Below are 26,996 nucleotides of genomic sequence, written 5' to 3' on the forward strand. Positions count from 1 at the left end.
AGTGTAAAACTCCATTTTTGGTTTCTCCTTGTTTACAACAACCAAGACTCTTGATGGAAACTTTAAGTCAGAAAGGGAATGTTGGCTCTCCAGTTTGCAGGCTAGCAGTCAGCTTGTATGATCCAGCAGCTGGGGCAGGCATGAGCTTGTCAGCTCTCTACAGTTCAAGGCTTCTGCTGTTTCCTAGACCCTGGCAGGGAGTACCATTGTCCTCCTGTTCCACTTATGTACTTACTTCTCAGAGGAGAAGAATGGTTTCTGGAACTAAAAAAGTCATAGTCTACAAAGGCCTTTTGAGGCATTGGTGGTGGTGGTGGTGGTGGTTTTGGTGGTATGTGTGTTTATTTTAATTTAGTCGCATTTTTCATCAAAAGGTTGTATGGCTTGCTGTTAGTTGGTTTGGGTTTTGATTGTTTTGTTTAATCTTAAGACAAAGGTCTCTTTCTGTAGGCCAGACTTGACCTTACCTCATAATTCTTTGCTTGAGTTCACTGGGTTTGGGAATCACAGGCAGGCATCCATCACCAATCCTGGCTCAGAAGAGTCTTGAAGACATCACACTCCAGTTGTAGACAATCTGGGCTTAGCTAACCCCAGCATGCAGAATGTACATAGCCATAGCTCCTGCCTCGGTGGTAACTGTCAGAGCTGTGTATGAAGTGCATTTGACAGATGTTCACATGAAGTTAGTGTTGTATAAATGCTTGTTATAATACATTGATTAATTTCCAGTGAGTACTTTAATTTCTGTTTACTGCCACACAGGGGAAACATGGATAGCCACAAATGGAAAACATCATGTTTGTCAAATAGTGTGCGACACTTATCGTGAAATGTGGTTGAAAGGGCAATACACCTTGTCCCCATTGTTAAACAGTCAACTATCAGTCTGTACATATTTTCCTGTTTCTTGACTATGTGGAAATATCATCGTGTAACTTCAACCGTGTTGTATAGATGGCTGATCCCACAGTTTATTTGCCACGGAACAGTTAGATTTGGGCATTTTCAATGTCGTTGCATTCCTTGATTGATATATAATTTGGGGAGTTGAGCTTTCTGCTGCTGGTTAGATGTGGATCTTTAATACTTTTTACCAAATTTCCATTCTAAACAGGATCATTTTGGATTCATGTATAAACCTCATGACAGTCTTCATATCCTCTTGAATAAGGATGGATTTACCAGTATCACTACCTCCCTTGTCTTACAGTAGCAATATCAATTAGGAGTGCCTGACATGGAGCTAAATTACAATAAATGCCTCCTTAATTAGAAAAAGGAGTTCTATTTGCTTGACTATACATGCAATATATTATTTTAATGTGTTAGTTATTGGTTACTCTTTAATTTTTGTTTCTTTATTGTTTTGTTTTATTTTGTTTTAGGCAGGGTTTCTCCATGTAGCTCTGGCTATCTGGGAACTCGCTGTCTAGGCCAGGGTGGCTTTGAACTCAGAGTTCCTCCTCTCTCTGCCTCCATAGTACTGGGATTAGAAATGTGTTCTACCACCTACCAGCCTTTTTTATATATAAACATGTTTTTAGTATGAGCCCCAAACTGGCCTGAAAATCACTCTGGCTCTTGGGTTGCCTCTGAATTTGTTGTAATCCTGCTGCTTCGACTTTTTACCTCCATACCCCAATGAATGCATTTAAAATTACCCTTTGAACTGTTTCCCCAGAACACATGAATTGAGAACTTACATTTAAAAAACCATTATTAAAAGGAAAATAAATAGCTCAGTTTGCGGGCATATGCCCTGTGATCCTAGCACTCAGAAGTCTGACATAAGTTCAAGGCCAGCCTCAGCTATTTGGTGAGACTCCCATCTAAAACAAACAAACAGCACAGCAAATGCTTCTCAGAAAGAGAACCATGTTATAATTTGTGTCTTAGAGGCATTAGAGACTGAGGGCGCCACTGGAATTAAGCATGTATCCAGTGTGTCCATGCATTTGTTGTCTGTTCTGTGAGGAAAAATACAGGTCTGATGTTGCAGTTTTCTTAAGGGGACAACAATTCATTCACTGATCAATGTCTTTCTAAATTTCTGCTGTGGACTATGATATTGTAAACTATTTAGGGTGTCTTGTTGAGTAAAAGTGACTGGCCCCCTTCCCTTGAGAAAGCAAACACGTATACAAATGATAATAAAGAACAGGAGAGTTTGGAGCTGAGACGAAAGGATGGACCATCTAGCGACTGCCATACCCGGGGATCCATCCCATAATCAGCCTCCAAACGTGACACCATTGCATTTGACAGCAAGATTTTGCTGAAAGGACCCTGATATAGCTGTCTCTTGTGAGGCTATGCTGGGGCCTGGCAAACACAGAAGTGGATGCTCACAGTCAGCTATTGGATGGAACACAGGGCCCCCAATGGAGGAGCTAGAGAAAGCACCCAAGGAGCTAAAGGGGTCTGCAACCTTATAGGTGGAAGAACAATGTGAACTAACCAGTACCCCTGGAGCTCCTGTCTCTAGCTGCATATGTAGCAGAAGATGGCCTAGTCAGCCATCATTGGGAAGAGAGGCCCCTTGGTCTTACAAATTTTATATGCCTCAGTATGGGGGAATGCCAGGGCCAAGAAGTGGGAGTGGGTAGGTAGGGTCTTAGAGGACTTTTGGGATAGCATTTGAAATGTAAATGAAGAAAATACCTAATTAAAAAAATAATAATAAAAAAGAGCAAAAAATAAAGAAAGAACAGAAGAAATGAGATATACTCAGAGAGAGAGAGAGAGTTCAGGTCAAGTTATTTTGAACTTAAGAACTAGACAGTTAATCTGAGAGAGGATTCGGGCCAACGTTTCTTTAAGAACCTGATACTTGTTTAACCAAAATCAATGTCTGAAATGTGAGAGAACTTGGTACCTTGGATATGGATGAGAGCTTGTATGTGGCATGTCGGTCAGACAAGAAATGAAGTGGCATAGGACATTATCCTTACTAACTTCGTGAAGACTTTTAAATGACAAAGTAATGAGACTGTATACGTGTGAGGGAGAAATCCCTCCAGCTACAGGGAATGATTTTCTAGGGGTGGACCAAACGTCTGAGGGAGCTGGAGAAGAGCAAGAGCTTTCTTAGTAGATATTGCGAAATGTGGACATATCTGACGTAGGACACTCCCTGAGTCGTAGCCACATTCAGTGTTTAAACAGTAACAAGGGAACGTCTCACCAGATCAACATCTGTTATGGAAAGCTTTTTGTTTTCTATAACATACGGAAAATATGTTTTCCTAAAAAACATATAAGGCATTCAAGTCAATAGATGAAAAGAGTAAATTGAACATGCAAGTCTAGGGTTCAGAATACAGATAAACTCTGGAGAGAGAAACTGTTAAGAACTTTTGTGATATTGATCATGTTTCGAGCTGTAGCTATGGACCTAAAGAGAGAAGGTGCAGAAAAGAGATTATGTAGCAGATTAAGGGCTCATGGGCAGCATGGTGATTATTTTCATTGTTACTAATTTATGTTAAGATTAGATAATTATTTGTAATGACATGAAATTCTGTTTAATCCAGATATGTAGATTTCTGTACCCTTAGACTGAATAAGTGATAAAGATGAAAACATTCTCAGGGGTAGTAGATTAATGTCTCATTTTCAGTGGTTCTCAGCTGGAATGGATGTACCTAGTGACCAGGGGGAGATTGGAAAGTGATAGTCACCTATTGGTCATCTTATTTGTTTGTTTGTTTGTTTGTTTGTTTGTTTGTTTATTATGAGGCAGGGTTTCTCTGTATAGTCCTGGGTGTCCTGGAACTTACTCTGTAGACCAGGCTGGCCTTGAACTTAAAATCTGCCTGCCTCTGCCTCCCATGTGCTGGGATTAAAGGCGTGTGCTACCACTGCCTGGCTTGTCATCATCCTTATTATGGGGCACTATCAACATTGAATGAGCCAGAAGTCAACATGTCTATTGTAAGCCTTAAGGGCACAGGTAGTGCTCCTTGAGAAGATGTCACTAGCTGTTGGCCACAGCTCTTCCTCTGGGCCACTGACAGGATGATGCCTGGGTCTCTCTGTGTTCTCTCCTCCCCAACTCTCCCTTCTCTGTGTTAAATAACTATGTCTACTCACCAGTCCAATCCACTTTAAAGTAGAAGATAGTTCTCTCTGTTCAGGTTGCAAATCTCTTTTCTGAGTCTGGTGGCTCACCTTCCTTAGCCTCTATGTGAAGCCTTTATGGATGAGTTCTTCAACAATACTTGCTCGAGCATGTCCCTTTTATTGTTCTTTGGTCCTGCTTTGGGGAATCCTAATTTAAGGCCATCTTCCCCAACTTATCATTTGTCTCAAATATATTTTCCTGGGAAACTTGTAATTCTAAAATAACAAGACTTAATTTTAACTTCCTAATTTCATTGTCTGTTAAGTTACAAGATTCTATTGAATTTGGAATTTTTGTTTAATTTTATACTGTCATTTTAGGAGGCAAACTTGTTATTTATTTTTTTAAACCAAGCATCTTGGATGTTGCTATATAGGTGAAGAATCTCTTTCCTTTCAGGCTGAAGGTAGCCATCATAATTTCCAATAGAAGTGTGTGTGTGTGTGTGTGTGTGTGTGTGTGTGTGTGTGTGTGTGTGTGTTTTAATTATTAAAACACATACTATACATATTCATAGATATATGCCCAGTTAAATAAGACCTTGATATTATGTAACAGACCACATTGAAAAGTAAATCAAACCTAGAAAAATCAATTGTAACATTAGACAATGTAACATGTACAGAGGTGAAACTGATTGCAGAAGGGATCAGCTCTGCTTTCTTTGATGATTCATCCACAAAAAAACATAGAACTCACACTTTGAATGTCTCACAGACTCAACTATGAATGTATATAGTGCCTGAGTAACTAGCCTAATAGAAAGCACTTTCCCTATGATAGCTGTGAAGCCATGCCCCAGGACCAATGTTTAAAACCACACCATTTGAAAAGTGATACCAACAATAATTGCATTTAGAAAGTGAATTAGTGTAGCCCTCACTTCTTAGAAATAATTTTCCTCTTAATAAGCACAGATACACATACACGCACAAGCACATCCTTGAATGATAGTTGTTACAGGGCTCCAACTCCAGAGGCATTATATCCATATTGGAAATACCATTAGATCTCTCCTATATGCAAAACCCCAGTTTCAATTTTTATGCACATTTGCATGTATGTAGGTGTAACTGAGGGTATTGGTAATGTAGGTAATGTAGGGTTTCAGGAAAGGAGTTGAGAGGGTAATAGACTGTGCTTGACATCACAGTGGAAAGGACTCAGGAGTTGAAGGATACAAATGGGAAGGGGGAGAAGTGGGAAAGGAACACCATCCAATGCTGAGCGTGTATGGAAATGCCAAATGGAATCCATTACTTTGCTAAGCACTTAAAAAGAAAACCATTCCTAGGCAAGCTCTCCCACTCTTCCCTTATTTCTGCTGTGTGTTCTGTTGCGTGTACACTGGCACGTGTTTGTATATTTTTATAAGTGTTGTTAAAACTAGTATATTTTGGTGTATACGATTTTCTTCCAAAGTTTTACATATTTTATCTGATTGGACATGAAAGGAAAAAGAGCAGGCATCATTATTTTAAAGTGTATATATTTATGTTCTTCCTAGTTAAGGAAAACTGTGCCAATGCTTATCTGGTCCACATATTCAGTTAATTGAGGAGTCATGTTGCTGAATATTTTCTGTTTATTGGATTATTTGATAGTTCCAAGAATATATTTTTGACATTTCATTTTATTTTTTGATTTTGTTGGAATTCTTGAATTTTTGTCATGATTTAACATTTTCATTTTGAAAATCGAGCACATTTAAATATCACACTTATCTATACATACATGTATGTGTGATTTTCTGGGAGTCAAATCTTTTTATGTGCTACTTTTCTGCTGTTCGTTTTCAAGCCTCTTCAGTGTATATTAATGAAGCTCTGTTGTGCTACATGGGAGGAAGGTAGATCCCTTTACCCTCGGACACAAGGGAGAATCAAGGCAAATAAGACAAGACAAGGGTTCATCTCTTAATGCTATCTATTAGGAGCAGGGCATCACCTTCCCTTTTGCTTGTGTCTGGAAAGCTTCATGTTTTTCTTTCTATTGTGACAAAACTTTCACTGTATAACACATTATTGATGATAGTGAGCGAACTGTTAAACAGTGAGCCTTCACAGCTTATCTTGCTTGACTGCAAGCAAATCAACTGACCGGGAACTCCCTATTTAATATTCCCATTTGTGCTGGTTAGTTTTATGTCAGAAACTAACATAACTAAAATGAAGTGAAAGGAGGGAGTCTCAGTTGACGAAAAATGCCTCCGTAAGACTATGTTGGAAGCAGACCTGTAGGGCATCTTCTCAATTAGTGATTGATGGCTGGAGGGGATAGCCCGTTGCTAGTATTGCCATCCCTGGGCTGGTAGTCCTGGGTTCTATTAAAAAGCAGTCTGAGCAAGACATGTGGAGCACGCACGTAAGGAGCATCCTTCCATGGCCTCTGTATCAGCTCCTACCTTGCTTGAGTTCTTGTTCTGACTCCCCACGTGATGGACAGAGTGATGTGGGGGTATAAACCAAACAATCCTCTTCCTCCCCAGTTTACTTGGGTCCTAGTATTTCCTGCAAATAACAGAAGCCCTGTCCTATCCGCTCTTGGCCACTATAATCCCAATTCTTGATTTTGTGAGTCTTAACTAATTTCATTCACCATTTCATGTAAAATATGATACTTATATTATATTTATATTGTTGTAACTAGGTTGGTTTTTTATGAACTAATGTCTTCAGGGTTCATTCATGTTGCTATATGATGTAGATTTCCTTTTAGAGGAACAAATTATATTGCATTGTAAGCACATTTTCTTTATCTGTCACCATCGATGGACATCTAAGTTCTTTCTTGTTGTAAATGTGGTACAGTGAAGAAGGGAACTCTAATCTCTCTTTGAAATCCGCAGTTCAGTAATACTGGATGCTAGGTTGTATGTTCTCTTTTACCGTATTCAAGAACTTTCCCACTGTTCGCCTTTGACTCTGTAGCTTTGCCTTCCCAACAACAGTGTGAGACACTTTGCTGTTTTTGGCAGTGCTGGTCTTCCAGGTCTCCTTGCTTAATATCAATGATTCCCACAAGGATACGATTCCTCATTTGGATTTTGTGTCCATTTCTCTATTATAGGTGATGAGGACCAATGTTCTTAATGTTTTATCTTTTGTATATCTTCTTTAGAAAGTATTATTATTGTCATTTTAAAAACCTAAACTTATTTTAAAAGTATCTTTGTTTTATGTTTATTCTTATGGGCAGTTTTCTGCATATTTGTGTGTGTACAAGTATACCCTGTGTGTTCCTGGTGTCCATGGATGCCAGTAGTGGGTATCAGATACCCTGGAACTAGAGTTATAGGTAATTGGGAGCAGCCTTTAGCATCCTAGGAACTAAACCCGAGTCCTCTGAATGAGAAATAAGTGCTCTAACCACATAGCCATATCTGTAGGCCTTTTTTTTTTTGTCTCTGTTTACTTCTTTGTTGTAAGGCTTTCTTAGATCTTTGAGGATTAGCCCATTACTGGACATGTGATCATCTGTTTCTATTCAGTGCTTGCCTTAACAGCTATTCATTATGATGTCATAATGCTCTTGCTGTGGAGAGCGTTTCAAAATGATGTCATTGATCTTGCTGTGCAGAGCTTTTCAATATGAAATCATTGCTCTTGTTGTATAGAGCATTTCAGTATGATATCATTGCTATTTCCTTACCTCTATCTTTTTGTTGTTGCTACATTGTTTTGATTACTAAAATTTACAACATATTTTTAAATTAGCAATGTAACTTCCCTGTGTTCTTTCTTTTCATGACCAGTTTAGCCAACCACTGTTTGTGATCTTTTCTGTTTCCATTTGAGTCTGAAATAGATAAGTGTTCTATTTCTGCATTTTGATAGGTGTCACTCTAGATATGAAGGCTGTTTTGAATGTTCTAGGCTCTTCTAGTCCACAGACACATTCTCCGTTTACTTTTATTTATTTATGTAACTCCTTTCATCACTGTCTTTGTTTTCCGTCTTTAGGTAGTTTATGCCTTGATTAAGCTTACTCCTGCTGTAACAGTCTTGTGGATGCTAGTACAAGTGAATTTGTTCCCTTACCTTTTTAAATTCAGTCGTTTACCGGTACGGCGCAGAGCAACTGACTTTTGGGTTAGTGAACTTCGTAAGGGAAGGATCTTCCCTTATTTGTATTTTACACCTTAATACACAAGCAATAATTAACCATACTCCCTATCTACTCATTTTATTTTCTTTTATTTCTGATCATCTTTGTCATTTTCTCTTCTATTTTAGGGCTCTGCTAGTTCAATAGCCTCTCCTCCAGTTTCTACTCCTGTCACAGGACATAAGAGAATGGTCATTCCACAGCAGCCACCCCTGACAGCAACCAAGAAGTCCGCAACAAAACCACAGCCTGCACCCCAGGCTGCACCCATCCCAGTGACTCCAATTGGAACACTCAAACCCCAGCCTCAGCCAGTTCCAGCCTCCTATACTACGGCATCCACATCTTCAAGGCCCACCTTTAATGTGCAAGTGAAGTCAGCTCAGCCCAGCCCACATTACATGGCTGGTCCATCCTCTGGACAAATATATGGTCCAGGGCCTCGTGGCTATAACAACCAGCCAGTTCCTGTATCGGGACAGTGTCCTCCTCCTCCAACCTGTGTTGGTACCGACTATGCATATATTCCACCATCTGGACATCCGCCTGAGTCTGGATATGGGTATACCTCCAACCAAGGACGCTATTATGAACCTTACTATGCAGCAGGTCCTAGCTATGGGGGCCGAAGTGAAGGTGATACTGCTTATGGGCAACAGGTTCAACCTAATACCTGGAAGCGGGAAGCTGCGTATGCCCCTCCTGCAAGCGGGAATCAGAACCATCCTGGCATGTATCCAGTCAGTGGCCCCAAGAAGACCTATATCACAGACCCTGTTTCAGCGCCCTGTGCACCACCACTGCAGCCAAAGGTAAGAAATCTACTAACATAACAATAGGGAAAAGGAAATGACTTTTCTTTAGAGAGCAGTCCTATTTGCACAGGACCAGTACCACTACTCTTCAGCATCCAGTGCAGCCAATTGCTCAGTAAGGAAGGATTTTCTTTCCAAAAGCTGAAAAAACACTTTCTAGAAAGTCTGATCTAAGGGCGGAATCAAAAATAACATATCTTCTCCCCATTATATTTTGTTCTTTATAGCAAACCTTTCTGTGTAGTGCAGAAATGTCTTCATATATGCTGCACTTGCATGGAACCTGGATATGTTTGCAGTAGCTCAAGTTATGTCAGGTACAAGAAATTCCATGATCTGTACAAGAGAGGTGTCTAAGGCCATCATATGAGCTATTAAACATTCAAAGCCCGTGTTAAGGTGGTAAGAATTCAAGCAACATTGGTACCACAGTGGCTGCTATGGTCAAACAAGTAGCCAAGGCCTCCAGGTACAGATGTGGTCCAGTGGATCTAAGAGGTAGGCTACTTCCCTTTGGGAAGAAGCAGAGACCTTGGGACTTGTTCATTGGCCCTTGTTTTTCAGATCACAAATTCTCGTAGAAGGGTCTTACCCTTCAGTCTTTAACCCTATTAAGAATGTTTAGCAATCTTTTGTGAATGGAAGTTCTCGGTGTATATAGACTCCTTTTCATTGAGTATGCCATGACTATTTCTGACTGCATAAGTTATACTATACTCTGTACTCATCACAACTCAGGTTTTCCCTACTCCTGAGACAACACATGAATTCCCTCAGCATGAAATGAAAAAACAAACAAGAATGACTGTACAAAGGGTTAAATGAGGAAACTGGGAGCCTTCAGGCCCTGGGTTAGAACCAAATTCCCTTTTCCATTTAGTAAGAGCTGTGAAGATGCCAGAGTTCAGGAACCTTTGTTTGCCCTGAAGCAGAATGGTAATTTGAAGTGGTGGATTGAGTAGAAGATTAGACCTTTCTCAATCATTTCCAAATTTTGATCAGATTGCCAGTTTTATAACAGATTGTTCTCATACTCAACTTTGGAACAACAACCAAAAAAATAAAGTCCTTTCTGATATGTGCTGGCACTGGCTCATTGGTCTTAGATGAAAGTCACTCTTATATCATTGTGCTCCAAGCAATTGTCATATTCCTTAAGGTCTAAACTTTCTAAGTGGTGCCTGTGATAGGCTAGAGGAATCCACAAACCTCAGCTATGGCACTTATATCAAAGGGGGCTAACCTTGATCAGTTTTGAATATAAGGCTTACACACACACACACACACACACACACACACACACACACACACACACTCAAGGTAAGTGGATTTTGTAACATGAATAAAGCCTCCTAAAAAGGAAATTTCTTCAAGGGCTAAGAAGATGGTTCTGTGGGTAAAGTCTAAGGAACACATCTTTGAATCTTCAAACCCACTGAAAAGCTAGCTGTGCATCTTGGTCCTCCTGCAGTCCTACCAAGAAGGAAGCAGAGACCAAGAGAGACAGCCTAGACAGACTAGCAACAGTATAATAAGTTCCAGTTTAGCTATAGAGAGCACATGTTGAGACCCTGCCTTTATCTATGAGGAATGTACTGTGGTGTATAGAAAGTCTGTGCCCATGTAACTTTGCTGTGTAGTTTAACCTTTCAAAACAAACACAAAACCCAGCTTTTATTTGGGGCACAGTATATACGTGCATGTAGCATGCATATGTATTTGCATGCATGTTTCCATGCTTGAACATGGCATGTGAGGTTGATTTCTGGTGTCTTTCTCCATAACTGTACACCTTATGTATAGAGGCCCACTAGACAGCTAAGAGACATTACTCCTAGAAAGAGCTAATATCAGAATGGTTTGAGAGTGCTGTTCTACCATTGAGGAATCAGAGAAAACAAAAGTGCTTCTACAAGCAAGGCATGGTTTGACCCTGGATATTATAAATCCCAGTTGTGCATTTGAAACTGTCGATAGAAAAGGCTGGGCCCTTGATCCACTGATGTTGATGTGACTTTACCTACCTACTTATGCCATGGAAAATTTTATTAACTACTCACCAGAAGGTGCCAAACTTTTGTTTGCTTATTATTTGAGGAAGTTAATTACTCATCACTTATTTAAAAACTGAACTATTTGTTTTTCAACAGAATCACATATTTTCACATCCTATGCAATTTGCAAATTAAAAATGAAAGGCCAGCCATGTACTTCTCATTGTGATTATGAAGAGGGTAGTTTGAGTTTGGTATTCAGCCATGTGTCTGTGCTGTGGGAAGGGAAAGGGACTGAGGAGCACCGTGGCATCTTCAGTCTGTGCTCTGGGCATCTGCTGATGGAGAATGGGCCCTAGCTCAGAGCAGAATGCTGCTGACTCTAACGCACCTGTGGGGAGAGGCCTTTGTTCTCACCATTGTGTCTGTTTGGCTCAAGGATGTGATTGGAACCATCAGAAATGAGCTCCCAGTGCCTCTCTGCATTCTTCTTTAATATCCTTTAATTGGTTTGAAGAAAAACTCGACTTCTTTGTCACACTTTCAGCTATGGTAAAGAAGAGTGTCATTTTCTAATTAATTAGGGAATGCAAAGAGTTGGAGATTTCCATAGCCTGAATAATTGCCGAGGGAGAGCTATTCACTATCCCTGTTGGTTTTGGTTTGTTTTATTTATGAAGACACTAATGGAAAAGATGCTTTTGCATCTTTAAGCGGTGACCTTTCTGTACATTGAGGATTTCAGAACATTTGACATTTAAACTACTCGGGGGGTTGGGGGGTGTTTGTTAGTTTGTGTGTTTCTCTCCTGTGTTTTAGACCAATGATTTTAATTTACCTACACTGTATACCATAGAAAAGAGAAAGAGAATGGAAGAAGAAATATAAGAGAAAGAAGAGGGAAGAAAGAGAAATAAAGTCATAACATGGAGGCCGACAGGTCAAGATTGGATTTGTATGTCCTCACAATGTGCTCAGCATTTAGTTTGCGTACTACAGAGACCACAGTGTACACTCTGTACTAACTGAGCCTAGTTCCTTGGGAAACAGTTATAAGCAAGCCTTTGCACAGAAAAAACATTCCCTTCTCATCACAAGTCTGCTTGAAGATACACTAGGATCTTTTTCTCCGTGGTAATTTATACAAGCAAACTTTAACTTTGTCTGTGGGGGCGGTTATTTTACAGGTGTGTTTCCTGCAGCATTCCGATAAGGTAGCAAGGATTAATGCATGCCAAGGTCTTGAAAAATGAATGCCAGGGTCTTGAAGACATTGTGATTCTTAAGCATATTCTGATAAAGTGACTTTGGCACCCACTTCCTGGTCATACCTCAGCCCTCATGTAGGGACAGATATTTGCCACAGTGTGTGAAGACACGGTGTGTGTACCCTAGAAACGTTGTGGGATTCATTCTCCTAGTGTAACACATATGTTAAATTCTAAAATCAGTAATCTATTCAAGTGACTTTGAGATGCCCTCCAGGATGATGCAGCCTTAAAGAATGTCAAACCATCCCTCAGCTCATCTTACACAGAGGGTATAGCTACCAGAGCGCAATAGACTATTGCTTTTTCATTTAGATTCAGGGCTTGTAAGATACTAAGTAGCTCAGAAAGGAAAAGAAAAAGTATGGAAAGAATTCCCAGACCTACAATTTCTATAAAGCATAAGGAAATATTTCAAAATGGCATAGTAGCATTCCATATATCCCAGTGGAAACAATATGTGTACATTTCTTCAACTTCTTACAGTGGCATGCATGAAGTGTACTGCAAGGAATTGCTGGTATGCTAAAGAGAGGCATCCCTATTGAAATCCTTGTGTTAGTTGCCTTTCCTTCCTAAGAGCAGGGGAACAGTAAGGTAGCATTGAGAGCAGGCAGGATAGGCTGCTACCATCAGATAGTGCATGGTGGTGAGAATGGAGACAATAACTTGAGGCCAGTGAGAGTCACATCAGTGACTCATCTTTGGGCACCGGCCAGTTTATAGTACACCTTGTGACTCTTAGGAATCCATGAGTATTAGTTGAACACAGGCCTAAGCTTCCCTTTGCCTCGTTCATAAATCACTTGCCTTGTATCATACTGTAAACTCCTGGAAAGCCGTATCAAATATTCTGAAGATTCTCTCTGTTCTCTGGGCCTGAATCTTGGCATCTTTGAGTGTCTGCATGGCATGCGCTGCATATCCGTGCTGTTTCAGATGGACATTCCATGGCCTAGGCTATGTGCAGACAGCAGCTCACACATCTATGAGTGAGGTCAGCAGCTGGACAGGAAGAGGGGAAGTACCCCTTAAATCCCAATAACCAGCCTTCCTCTTCTCTAGCATACAGGACCCTAAAAAATGACACAATGGCCATACTTCAGGTTTGAAAGATGGACTTAATTATATGTTTAGCAAGCAAAAGTTAAAAGGAGAGAAGATGGGAAACCAAGTGAACAAATTATCAAATTAGGGGTTCAAAATATCTGACAAAAATTCCCTGGGGAAACCCCTTTAAGACAGCCAGCTGGAGTTCCCAGTAGAGAGCCCAGGACACAGCTGAGTGTCACAGCAGAAAAAGAACAAATGACAGTAGGGAGAGAAGATCATCAAACACTGGCTTCCACACACCCAGCAGGAATATCGCAAGCTAAGGCAGGAGGCTGGAGTACCGGGGGAGCCAGGTGAAGAGCAGTGTCCCCTTTGATTGCATTCCCAGTCCCTGGGCCCCACAGAGACTTTCTTTTGTAGATCCCCTTATGGAAATGCTTTTCCTTCTAACTTTTCTCCAGAACACTGACATCATGAGCTAGTTCTCCCATCTCCACTACTGCCCCCCTGGTCACAGAGGAGGGGCCTCAGGCCATGGCACACAAGGGGCCTGGGAATACTTGGCCACAAGCATGCTTAGGTCTGAAACTGAGGGCAACACTGGTTCATTTGTCACTGTTCTTTTCTTTGTATTCTCAGCTGCACCCCTAAAGTTGTGTTTGTGTGTGTGTGTGTGTGTGTGTGTGTGTCTGTCTGTCTGTCTGTGTGTTCTGAGACCTGAGTTCATCTCAGTTGTAGAGCTCTTTCCCCATGTGTTTTCCAGCTCTGGTGGGGACGGGGGGACTGGGGGGGGGTGGGTAAGTGTTAAAGGGTTTCCCTAGGTATATTGTTGCCACTCTTACCAGGGATGAGGGAGAGGAGCCTCTGACTTCCGCTGTGGTGTCTTCAGTCTTCCGGTTTTAGCCATTCTTATGTTACTTAGTCCTGTCTCATTGTGGTTTAAATTTACATTTTTCTTTTGATTACTCATGTGTTTAACACATGTGCTGGCCTTTCATATTTATTTGTCTTAAGCATCATCAAATATTTTCCAATTTTAATTGTAATATCATGTGAATAAAAAAGAATAAATATTAGCTCTTGAAGAAAGAGTAAATCTAGGTGATGACATAGGAGTCATGAAGCTATTGTTTCTATCGTTTTAACCTTGTCACTTGTTCTTATAGTTTTGTTGTTTTCTTTGTTTGCATGTTCGTAGTATGATTTGTAATGAAAGTGTAAATATGGGTCTCCCTTCTCGCTGGGGGAGCTGGCCACTGGCTTTTGAGGACAAAGGGAGCAGAGATGGGGAGCAGGGTTCAGACGGCCGTGAATAGGACCGATGGACTTCCAGAGCCCTGTGCAGTAAGACAGTTCTACTGTATTGTTCTAGGAATAAAATAGACCAGGGCATAGGGGTACAATGCAAGTCGGGATAATATAGCACCTAATTGTCATGGAGACAGGAAGCCAGAGTCGCCCTGTGTGCTGAATGATGCTCCTCAGCACAAGGCCATTCTTCAGATAAGGCCAGGCAGCTGTGTTCAGGAACGCCGTGTAGACAAAGTCGGGCAGAGAAAGGGAAACCCCGCTGAGGCAGGGAGCCCTCCTTTCTCCACCAAGCTCAGAGAGTCATCTTGTCATTAATAGCAGGGTTCTTCAACCTTTAAACTCCAGTGGGAAGCTCTACAACTACAGACATGACTGTTCTAACTGATGCTCTTAAAAGAACTATAGGTCCTTCACCATTCCAAGGCAGCCCACACCGACCCACAATATTAAGTGTTACTATCAAACGCCCTGTGCTAGTACCTTAAGAATGGTTTATGAACATTATTTTTCATCTAAACGTTTTATGTATTGCAATGTTTTCAAAAAACTAAATGACATCAGATTTTGTGTATTGACATAAAAACACATTTCAAATTATTAATTTTATCCACTTATTTCGTTTTAATTCTATGTCAAAACAAAGCCCTTCCTTACTGACATGCATCTTTGGAATTTTGTTTCCTTCTTGGCCAAGGTGTGTCTTAATACTGCTCAGTTTCAGAGGCGAGTCGAGACGCTATAGTTTTCTTCTTAGAAAACAGAAATGTGGGCTGGCGAGATGGCTCAGTAGGTAAGAGCACCCGACGGCTCTTCCGAAGGTCCGGAGTTCAAATCCCAGCAACCACATGGTGGCTCACAACCATCTGTAACAAGATCTGACGCCCTCTTCTGGAGTGTCTGAAGACAGCTACAGTGTACTTACATATAATAAATAAATAAATCTTAAAAAAAAAAAAAAAAAGAAAACAGAAATGTGCCCTTTATTGATCAGTGGAGAACATATAAACTAAATAACTTAAGTAAAAACTATTAGGATTTTTCTCACAGTAAGAGAACTTTTTGGTGAGTGAGACAGACAAAGACAGTGTCAATAAGACAAGGTCTCACCAGGCTGGCCTTGAACTTGCAGAGGTTCTTTTGCCTCAGGGTTCCAAATGCTAGGATTTATAGGGGGACCTGCTGTGCCCGGTTAAGACAGCTGGCTTTAGCTCCTGTAATTCCAAAGTGCCATTGTTCCAAGAAGGAAGACTTACTGGTTATTTTGGATCATTGATTTTTCTAAAAGATGGAAAATCCAACTTTTATAAATACTCTTAGCAAATAATATGGTGTTTGCTCTATTTCCTACTTGGAATTTAAGGAATGTTCTTTAGAAAATATGGTACTTTTTCTTTTTTTTGAATTAATTAATTTTTTTGATGGCGAGTATTTAAAATTTAACTGTATAAAATTACATGTAACTTTTAAAAAGCATCCTGTATAGAGTGTATTAAGCATGTTTGTGTGCAGTGAGCATTTACAGCATGCTCAGCATGAACTTTTCTAGTGTCTTGCTAACCCTAAACACAGAAGAGATGCTAAGTCACTCCCTGAGGCCTGCCCAGGCTTCTTTCCTCTTGAAGCTTGCCTACATTCCTGGGTGTCTTTGTTTATGTAATTAGCTCATTGTACAGTTGTCCAAACATAAAGTATTCTGTAGACCCAGTGCTTTAGACACTTATATTTAGAGTGAGATTTTTGGGACCTAACACAATATTCTGTCAAGATGTAAGGAGCTGAAACTGTACCCTATATATAAAATGAAGCTAACAGGTCCTAGTTTTATTGAGTTTTATAAATGCTTGACTCTATCTCTTGTCTTGTGTCTATGGGCTATGGAGGAGTCAAAGTGTAAAGTGTGTGTTGGAATCTTTGTATTCTTCCTTTATTACTCTTCATGGTCCATACATGTATTCTTTAACATCAGATTGAATAGAATTACCTTTGGTAATGTCTTAATGTTCCATCCTTAAAATATCAAAGATCATCAGCTTACTGAGAAAACCCTGATTTTTGACACAGGATTTTGAAGGTTTACTTTGGCTTGTTAAGCATCTTAGCAGAGAGATGCTTCCAAAACAAAACTTGATCACTTCAGGACCAGGACTTGAACGAGAAGGAAAAAAAAAAAAAGACTTGGGTTTGACAATGCCCTTCAGAGATATGTCTCTGAACTGAAAGACTTTCCAATAGGCCCCAGCCTTTAAAAGTTCCCTCACCCCTGAATAGCATCAAACTAAGTTCCAAACCTATAATAAGCAGCCTTTAAAGAGCTTACGTTTAGTAAATGTAGTTAGTAACTAATCTGTCACCTTTAGTGCTTATACCGATTATTGACACTGAACCATAGATTGTCTTATATAACTGTATCATTAGCCTGTTATATTCAAATACCAACCAGTTATTTTGTATATAAATAGTTCTTTACTTTCTAATTACTGAATAATATCTCACAGGTTTGCTAAATCATATTTACCCTTTAACGAGTTGATAGCATTGGAAGTTTGCAACTTTCTGTGTGTATTTCTGGGGCAGGTCTTTCCAGCTGTCTGGTACTCATACCCAGCAGTAGAATTACCTTACGGCCTCCTGGAGTGGTTTCCAGTGGCCCAACGTGTCCACACAAGAAGTATACAGAGCTGGAGAGAACACTCAGCCATTAAAGGCTAGGCTCACAACCAAAAATATAAGAAATATACAAGGGCCATGCTTCTCTACACTGGTCAAACTCCATTTGATTTTGAAAATTCTTTACTGTTTTAGTTAATTCACTGCTTTTTGGTGAGGTCTTGCTATGCAACTCAGGTAGACCTCAAACTTGTGGTCCTCCTGCCTCTGCCTCCCAAGCACTGGGCTTATCGCTTTGATCTAAATCCTGTTGTGGGGTTTTGTGTTCAGGTAAAAATGCCTGTTCTTCCAGAGCAGGGAGGGTATGCATGCCCTCTTAACTCTGCTACAATCAGAGCCTAGCATGAGTCAGGCACTCCTGACCAATCAATAAGGCAATCATAAATGAAATGGTATCTATTGATTGTCATGGATTCGCGAGTTGCTCACATGGCTTTGTAATATACATTTTTAATGAATGTCCTGTGTTTTAATTGTAGTTCTATTCTAGGTCTGGTTTTCTCCTCAGATCCTACATTGTATCCTAACAGATTAATCTTGAGCTGGACAGTCTGCTTTAGTCACTGAAGTGAATTGCCCAGCTCTGAATTATTGCAGTTTTTCTGCCTTTAGCCCTGGTTCACTTGAGATGTTTTCCTCCTGGGCTGACATGATGAAACTTAATTCATACTTAAGGGTCAGTATGGAAATATTACTTCCCATACTTCCCCCAGTCAAGCCTGCCCCTCCTACACACAGTTCTCAAGTCTTCAACACGGTTGGCTTTTCTCTTCTAAAAGCTCAGATCTGAAACCTGAAGCCAGTTTTCACTATTCTTTTTCTCATTGTGTGTATATATTTATTCCTTAAAACAATAGATGAAATGGGCAACTGCTATGTACTCTAATGCCTGTAGGCTGCCATGCCCTATCACTTCACCTGAATCATAATTGATTCTTACTCCTTTTTTACTTCTGTACTTGTCTGTTTTTATCCCATCTTTCCACAGAGTGATGTTATTGGAGCCCTGCTAGCTTATTGCTATCTTAGCTTCCTAGTGACAGTTAGCTTCCCTCTAACAGTATCCCAGGAGTAAATATAAATAAGCAGAACTGTGCTTGTAAGTCTCTGTCCACTTACAACTCTCAAGATGGCACTCTAGTCTGCAGCAGTCACTTTATGTTCAGCCATGCACTGAAATCCAGGCCGTGGCTTTGCCTCCGTCTTCTTAGAACCGCATCCCCATTTATCCACATGGCTCCTTGTTCTGCTTCATGTAGGACATCACTCATATGGTACTTAGTATCATCACCCCATCAATAATATCCCCCAAAGACTCTATCCACTTTTACTTTTTCCTTTTCCCCTATAATATTTATCACTGCTGAATACTGTTTATTCATGTATATATGTATGTGTATATGTGCATTTGTGATGTTTATATATAATTTATGCATATATACAGTGTCATGTATATATAATTTCTGTGTATATATACAAATGTGTGTACATGTTTGTATATGTGCTTGTGTATATGCTGGCCAGAGGTCAACCTTGGGTAGTGGTCTTCAGGAGATATCATATTGCTTTTGTGTGACAGTCTTTCGATGGGTCCTACGGCTTGCATATTTTGCTAGAATGGACAGCTAGCAAGCCCGCAGGGATTCTCCTTTCCTGTCCTAGGCTTCACCAGCTCTCACATGCCATGCTTGTCCAAGTGTGCTGAGTATCTAACTACTGTGCCCAGGTATGTGCAGCAACGCTTCACTGACCGAACCATCTCCCTGGTCCCTGTTCAGTATTTCAATCATTTATTCTTTGTTCTTTTCCTCAGAAATGTGTCATGAGAGCATGATTTTTTTGGTGTTTAACTGCTACCTAGGAAATTGTGACTTAAATATAGCAAGTTCTCAATAAAAAATGTGTTTCTAACAAAAGGATAAGCAAGTCTTGATTTCAAAATCACTATTCCTGAAAGTGATTTATACAGACATCTGGCACATGTCCTAACAGTGTCTTCTGATAAGTGGGAAAGGCCCGAAGCCCTGATGTCACCTTACCTGATGCCCACTTCCTAGAGGCGTTGCCTGCGTTTTCATGCCTTGTCCTTCACTGCGAGTTCTTGCCGTAACTCCATGTGCTGTCTGCTTGGCCTTGAATTTCCAAGACAGAAACAAGTTGTGCCCTCCAGTTTGGTGACAAAATGTAGAGGTGCTGTTTATTATAAAATGTTCTTCAACGTGACAAATTGTTCTCAGACTTTGCTGGGCTTAGGCTAAAAATAGGGCCTGGGATTTTTAAATGATAGACAATCTTGTTGACTGTCTCGAAGCTCTGTGGATTAATAGCTGCCAATATTGATTGTTTTTGTCAGACCCATTGCTAAGAGCTTATATGGATTGACTCTTGCTATCTCATTAACATGCTCACTAGATATGATTTTCCTTCTCCTGAATACAAGACTGACAGAGATCAAGTACTTTACCCGATTGTGTTTTATGAGCTCTCATAAATATAAACAGAGATGAGCATTAAAACAAAGGTGCCGATTTGATCATGTGTCAAGAGGCACATTGCAAGATCGTGCCTGGAAAAAAATGAACATCTAACTGTGGGTTTTTTTTTTGTGTGTGTGTGTGTGTGCCAGGATTACACAGGAAATGATGAAATTTCTCTTTCAGCTCATATTCTAGTCTTAATATTAATTTTATTATAGAGAGACAGTAAGACAATGATAAGCAGTTATCCCTGCTCTGATTCATGATAAACTGTCTAGTTATCCTGACTCTCCTTTGCCCTTGACCCTTTGCCTTCTTCAAGTCAGACAGACTCCTGGACTGAATTTGCCTTGGTGATACTTTTCATGGCTGTGGTGTCAGGAGTTAAGGATTAAAGTGACCCACTGAGGGAGAGTCTTTGAAGAAATGACATTTGGACCAATGCTGAAAGGATAGGGTGTATTAGTTCTATGTTGGGAATGAAAACTGTCACAGGCAAAAGAAACAAGGGTGACTTCAGGTCCCCTGGGCTTGGCGTTTACAGGGACAGAAGGAGGGAGGTGAAGCTTTGCCATTAGAGGAGAATAGAGTAAAATGGCGGGGCCATGCCCCACCCCCAACCCCAGCACTCTGCACAGTTTTCTTGAGGGGACAGTTTAACTGGGAAGGGCCCTTAGCATGCACGCAGCAGTGTGCTCAGTGAGCTCAGACTGGAGGTTAGGTGGGGTGAAAGGAAGAAAAAGAACCAAGTTAGCACAGGCATTTTCTCTGCCTAACTTCTCCTCAGCATGGTGGACTGAAGCTATGAAACTATGAGCTGAGGAAGTCCTTCCCACTCAGGTTGCGTTTGCCAGATATTTTTTGATGCATTTATTTAAAAAAAAAAAAAGAATCCCCTTTGTATGGATTTGGCAAGCTCTCAGGATTCGAGCATCTGCTCACTTGTTCCCCTTCCTGATTCATGAATGGCTCCTCACCCTAGAATCCCCACTTTTGAAGGAACTAGGTCTTTTCTACCAGAGTCAGATATGATTGAGTGTAGATCATGCTAAGCAAGAAACCTGAGTACCGAGGGGAGTACCTCTCAGGGACAGTGCTGAAGAGCCCCCGGATGTGCTAGGGCGTTTCCATGGGATGCTCTCTTCTACTGTGGGCCTTTGGTCGCTCTGCAAGTGTGTGTGGATTCTACTTAGACCTTGAATTTTTACTTTGTAGCATATTGAGACTCAGGGAAATTAGACCAAAGACTTTACCCTTCCTTACCTATTACATTTTTACTGAAAAAAAAAAAGAATGAAAGAAAGAAAAGAAGAAGAAGAAGAAGCGGAAACTGCTCACTAATGTGCAGTGATTCTGAAATCAGTCCACTTTTGACTTCAGGAAACCCTCGTGCATTAAGCTACTGAGGGTCCAACTTAATATGACGATGATGAATGATGGCCAGGCAGGCTTATTAGTTCTTTGTCTAACAGAGGACATCAGGAAATCCATTTTTCTTGCTCAGTGGTTTTCAGCCTTCCTAATGCTGTGATCCTTCAATACAGCTCCCCATGTTGTGGTGGCCCCAACCATAAAATTATTTCTGTTGCTGCTTTGTAACTGTAATTTGTCTACTGTTATGAATTGTAATGTAGATATCTGATATGTGATTCCCCTCCCTATGAAAAGGGTCACCACCCAAAGTTTGAGAACCACTGGTCTAGTCTGCCTTTACCAGGCAGTTAAGATTTGTGTGTTGCGTAAGATTGGTGGGTTGTGGGACAGAGGAAACAGAATGGCAGAGAGAAGAAAGTTGGTGGTCACCTGGAAGCCCAGGGCGGAGTACTGCTGAGCTGCAGCCTGTGTCCTGAATCACAGCATCGCCAAGTGAGCAGCAACAACTTGTGACAAAGCCCCAAATGACCACAAACACTTATTTTTTTCCAAAAGTATAACCCTGCTTTGTGCCTTTACATTAATCTTTTTGTATATTTAAAGAATAAATTATAAACAGATGAGAAAAATGAAATGTTAAAATGTGGTGTGATAGCCAGCCCATTTATATTTGAAATTTAGAGTCAGTTGAGCAAAATGAATGTTGCATTTACTAATCACATTTCCTATTGATACAAAACAAATCTGCCTTGAAAGAGAATTAAATAAATGATTAACTACCCAAAGCCACCATTTCTGGAACCTTTGAATGGAACATGGAGTTACTTTCCTATAGGAGAAGCACGAGTGAGGGAGCCTTGGCTAGGGATGGTGGAAAGTGTTGGGTGGGAAAGCGTGTATGTGCGAAGCTGATCACATGACAAGGCCGGGCTGCTTACCCTTCTGTGGCATCTCTGAGTTCTCTGAAAGACTGCTCTCTGAGTCAGACACCAGCATTCTTTCCCTCCTCCCCTCGCTCTATTATCCTCCCTCCTTCTCTCATATTTCCACAAATACTTATTTTCAAAAAAAAATAGCCAGGTATGGTATTGTATAAGTGTAATCCCATTACTCAGGAGGCAGAAGCAGACAAATCTCTGAATTCTAGGCCAGCTTGGTCTCCATCAAGAGTTCCAGGTCAGCCAGAACTACACAGTGAGACCCTATCCCAGAAAGAAAAACAGAGGTGGGGGGAGAGGCGCCATCTTTAGCAAGCGGAGGGAGTCGTTGGTGTCTGATTCTAATCTTAGCAGTAAGATTTCTGACTCAAGCACAGACAGAATCAGGGTTGAGGTTTTCCTATTCAAAGATAGAACCAGGGTGGAAGGGATAATTTAATTGGTCCAGTAGTTGTTGAAAGTATAAGGACCAAAGTTCAATTCCCAGCACCAACATAAAAGACAGGCATGGCAGTGTAAGCCTCTATTCCCATTGCTGTGCAGGCAGAGACAGGAGTGGGCAAGCCAATGTGTAACTGAGGCCTAGCTGCTGACTCTGAGAGGTCAAGTCTCAGAAAGTAGTGTGATCAGTAGAGGATGACACCTGACATTGTCCTCTAGTTTAAACACACAAATGCATGCACACAAGCACATTCAAGCATGTTTAGACACATGCACACACATATTAAGCATTCACATATACACACATATGCACACACAGCAGAATTCTATATTTCTCTTTTGATTATTAACAAATTACATGGTCCTAAAGAATTCCTGGAAATTGAAACATAGTTTTCTCAGGGAAATTCTAGAACACAACAATTATCTCAAATGTTATTTCAGTGATAAACTCATGACACTTTAGATTCTCAGACAACATGTAAGTGTTGACCCTGTTTTTCTAAGAAGCCATCTTGTCCATTCACAAGCAACTTGAGACCCTGGAGAATGACTCTCCAAGGCCTCGCAGCATAGGAGACATTGCAGAATAACTCTGAAACCTCCCAGGTTGAGAGAGCAGCTAAATGTTCAGATTGGTTCATCATTTTCATTGATGAAATAGCTGCAGATTTTGTGTGATATGAGCTTGTACCCTTTATGTCTCTTCCTCTTCAGTGAAGCTTGAATTGAGGTGTCGTATGGCCAGGCTACTATAAGAAATACCACAGCCTGCTGGACCGTTACACAGCAGACATTCACTTTCTCACACACCTAGAGGTTGACAAGCCTGAGATCAAGGTTTTTCGAATCATAACTTAGTGCCTCTCAACATTTTCATACATATTGTGACTACACCTTTCCTGACCACCTTCCCACACATCTTAGCATTGCAAATGCTTTCTGTAGAAAAAAATCAAAGTGACTTAGTGTTTCTTCTAGTAATGTTGATTTTTAAAATGGGTTAGTATTGTCATTATTAAAATTTTGTAAAATTTCCTTGCAGAATATCCAAGATTTATTAATGCCATATAAAATTTAAGATTATCCTTAAATGGGAGGAAATTTCTATCAAGTTTCTTCGACTTGTGAGGTTAGAAATTTATACCATTAGCAGAGGTGCAGAAACTTGTGCATTGCACTCTGTGTGGCTCACATTGAATGAATTATGTGGTGCTGTACTTATAACTACTGAGCACTTTCTAGGTTAGAAACCTGAACTCTTTACATGTCACAGACACGGTCCTCCATGTACACTCTGTGAATATGCATGTAAATTTGACCACAGTTCTAATCTTATTCTCTCCATCTTCACTCTGCCTGCTGTCTCCTTCTGCAGCATACTCCCTCTGTTGGGTGTTACAAAACACATTCTTATCACATGACTTTTGACTCTATGGGTCAATGAACCCAATGACAGCAGAACCAGGAATAGTCAAAACAGTCTAGGAACTCATCCCTGTGACATAAGTGGCAGACACGAACTGACATTTGCATTGTCAGCAAACCATATTAAAGTAGCTTGTTATATTCAGCTAAATATGCCTGAGCCAGCAAAATAGCTCAGTGAATAAAAGTGACTTGCCACCAAGACTGGCAACCTGAGTTCAATTCCTGCGACAAGATGGTGGAAGGAAAAGACTGATTGCCACAAATTGTTCTCTGATCTCCATGTGTGCAATTTGGCACATTTGAGTGTGTTAGCCCTCTCTGTGTCTATCTCTCTGTCTCTGTCTCTCTGTCTGCCTCTCTCTTTCTCTCTTACACACATACATATACACATAAATGCACATACTTAGACATATGCACCAAATAAAAAATACATTGAAAGAAGAAAACACATCTCCGTCATGTTCCCTATTAAACTCACACATTCACATGAACATGTGACCAAATGCAATGGAAAGGCCCTCATGGCTATACTTCTCAGCCCACACTCGGTACTTTATAAGCAACCATAGTGCCCCCTTCCCCATGTTTCCATTCCTTTCTTGTCCATCCATGTCTGCTTAAGGGGTTTGTGCTTCTCTGGGAACGCACTTCGAAGCCATTCCTTCTCTGACTACTCCTCCCTGCTCGCTCTTATTGCTTCATTACACTTCGGAGGTATTTTGATTTTTAGTGCACACAATATTGCATACCCCATTTGAGGGCTGAGGCACATATTCTGGTGTTGGCTACAGAGGGGAGGGCGTGAATAATGACAGTCTGTGAGAGAGGCTGCAGATGTCATGCTCACTCAGCTGAGTGGTCAGAGAAGACTTCTCTAGGCAGTTCCCTTTATTCTGATCTAAAGGGAGTCTGGATGATATCTTGGAGACTTGGAAGAGGTGAATGCTGCCCCACACTGTTGTGCCAGATGTCACAGTACTTCTTGAGGACTTACTCTGCAGTTGTACCAGTTTCATTCTCTTGTCTAAGACAATTGCAGGACAAATGAGAGGGGACACCCGTCACTTGTGACACCTCATTGCCTCGATTGCTATGCCCCTGCTTTCAATGCTTGAGAATATCCAGTCTGATACCTGTTCTGAGGGCTCTCTTTTAGTTCTTTAACAACCTGAAGAAACTTCTCCCAAGACTTCGTGCCTAAGCACTGAGACCATAGAAAAGAATACTTATCAGCCCCCTAGTAATCTCTTCCCATTTTCTCCCTCCAGTGCTGACCGTGCCTCAGAATCTGTGCTTTTTCCTATTCCCCATTTGCCTGATCTATTGACTCATCCACCCCCTCAGTCAGCCTGTAGCAGAGCTTTCCCTGGCACGGAGGGAGGGCAGTCTAGCAGTGTATCTCATTTGCATGCATCCCAGGCAAGCCATTGGCTCAGCATTACCCAGTGTGACCGGAACCAATAGAGACATTTGAATATTTATACTTTGCATAATTATTCCTGCTCAGACCAGTCTGTTTGTATTTTAATTTTTATGAATGAGATATATGCAACTGCCAGCTTATTGAATTTTGAGCCAGTTAGGGCAGGGGAGGACAGGAATGTATAGAGGCTCCGGTGTCTGATAATACAAGGACCACCCACCAATTTAAACAGAAGCCATTGAGGTCAAGGCCCACTCTACTGTTAAGTACAATCCATTGCAGTGGCTCTGCAAGTGTTCCCGAGTTGATAATGTCATGGTTTCTACAGCTGTTCTCACTCTAGTTTGATGAGAAAAGATAAGCATAGGCAGTCTTATGGGTGACTGTCTCATCAAAGTGTAGTGGTAGAGAAGCAAGCCTGTAACCCTATTAGCATACCCCTCCTGTGGGAATGGCTATCTCTACACTGAGTCATTCAAAGGAGTTATGGGCAAGACCATCCCAATCCAGGTCATCTACTTAAATGGAAAGGATGCTCTCCGTTTAAACATGAGATTTCGTATGATTTTGCTTCCCACGGTAACCTTTTTTCTGAACAGCTTACCCCAGTGATGTAGATGTATTAAAACCAAATTAGATTGGGTGAGGACCAGTACGCCAGCACAAAGAATCTGCCAACCCTTTGACAGGGGCAGGTATGTAGAGTGATAAAATGTACAAGTAAAAGGACAGAAATGTAAGTGAAAAATGTAATGTGCATATCATTGCTGTATGTTTGCCGCTCTGTCTTGCAGATCTATCTTTGGTGGGTGCATCCTTGAAGATGGTAGACTGTAACACTTTTTCTGGTTGCTTTTTTTATTTTGGTCTTGAGCATTAATTTGAAGGTTTTTGACTTTTTTTTTTTTTTTTTTTGACACTGTTTCTCTGTGTAACAGTCCTAGCTGTCCTGGCATCCTGGAACCCACTCTGTAGATCAGGCTGGCCTCCAACTCACCGAAATCTGACTGTCTCTGCCTCTCAAATATCTTGATTAAAGGTGTACACCACCATGCCTGGCCAGCGTTTAGCCTTTGGATCCCATATTTTGCATGGTTCCTCACACAGCTTACTGACTCTGTGGTGGAAATGTCAAATAAGCTTCCTAGTTTGATTAGTCTAGAAGAGAACACTACCCACTTCAACCACGATATAGCTTCAGAGGACCTACGCAAAGGCTGGATAGAAGTGCTCCATATAAAATACATGGTCATATAGTCCATAATAAAAAGCCAGTACCAGGAAACACTTAATGCTTCAGATTCAGCTCCATTTTAGATTTGAATCCATTTTCTCAGGAATTCAAGAGGCCATCCTGAAATTTTTTTAGTCATTCTTAACATTATCACTGAAGAGATAACGCTTATGTACAGTATGCTTTTTATCCCTTACTTTCCTGATTTCGTCCATGGACACTCATAGCCACTTATATGCTGGTCGTTTTCCTTATGTGGTAGATAAAAAGCAGAAGATGTGGAGCCAGCCATCAAAGATGGTGGGAAAAGAAATATGTGGAGAAATTAACTTTTGGA

The 26,996-nt window shown here is 40.8% G+C and overlaps 1 protein-coding gene across 10 annotated transcripts in view; it reads left to right on the forward strand.

Moving 5' to 3' along the window:
- Positions 1 to 26,996, forward strand: part of Lpp (LIM domain containing preferred translocation partner in lipoma) — a 599,229-nt gene that overhangs the window by 359,882 nt on the left and 212,351 nt on the right. For all 10 annotated transcript variants that reach the window (NM_178665.5, XM_017316922.2, XM_030249029.1 and 7 more), the window contains one exon: positions 8,362 to 9,045. In NM_178665.5, the coding sequence (NP_848780.3) occupies positions 8,362 to 9,045 (684 nt within the window). The remainder of the gene's footprint in view (positions 1 to 8,361; positions 9,046 to 26,996) is intronic.

The sequence above is a fragment of the Mus musculus genome, chromosome 16, assembly GCF_000001635.26.
Source record: "Mus musculus strain C57BL/6J chromosome 16, GRCm38.p6 C57BL/6J".
Classification (NCBI taxonomy): domain Eukaryota; kingdom Metazoa; phylum Chordata; class Mammalia; order Rodentia; family Muridae; genus Mus; species Mus musculus.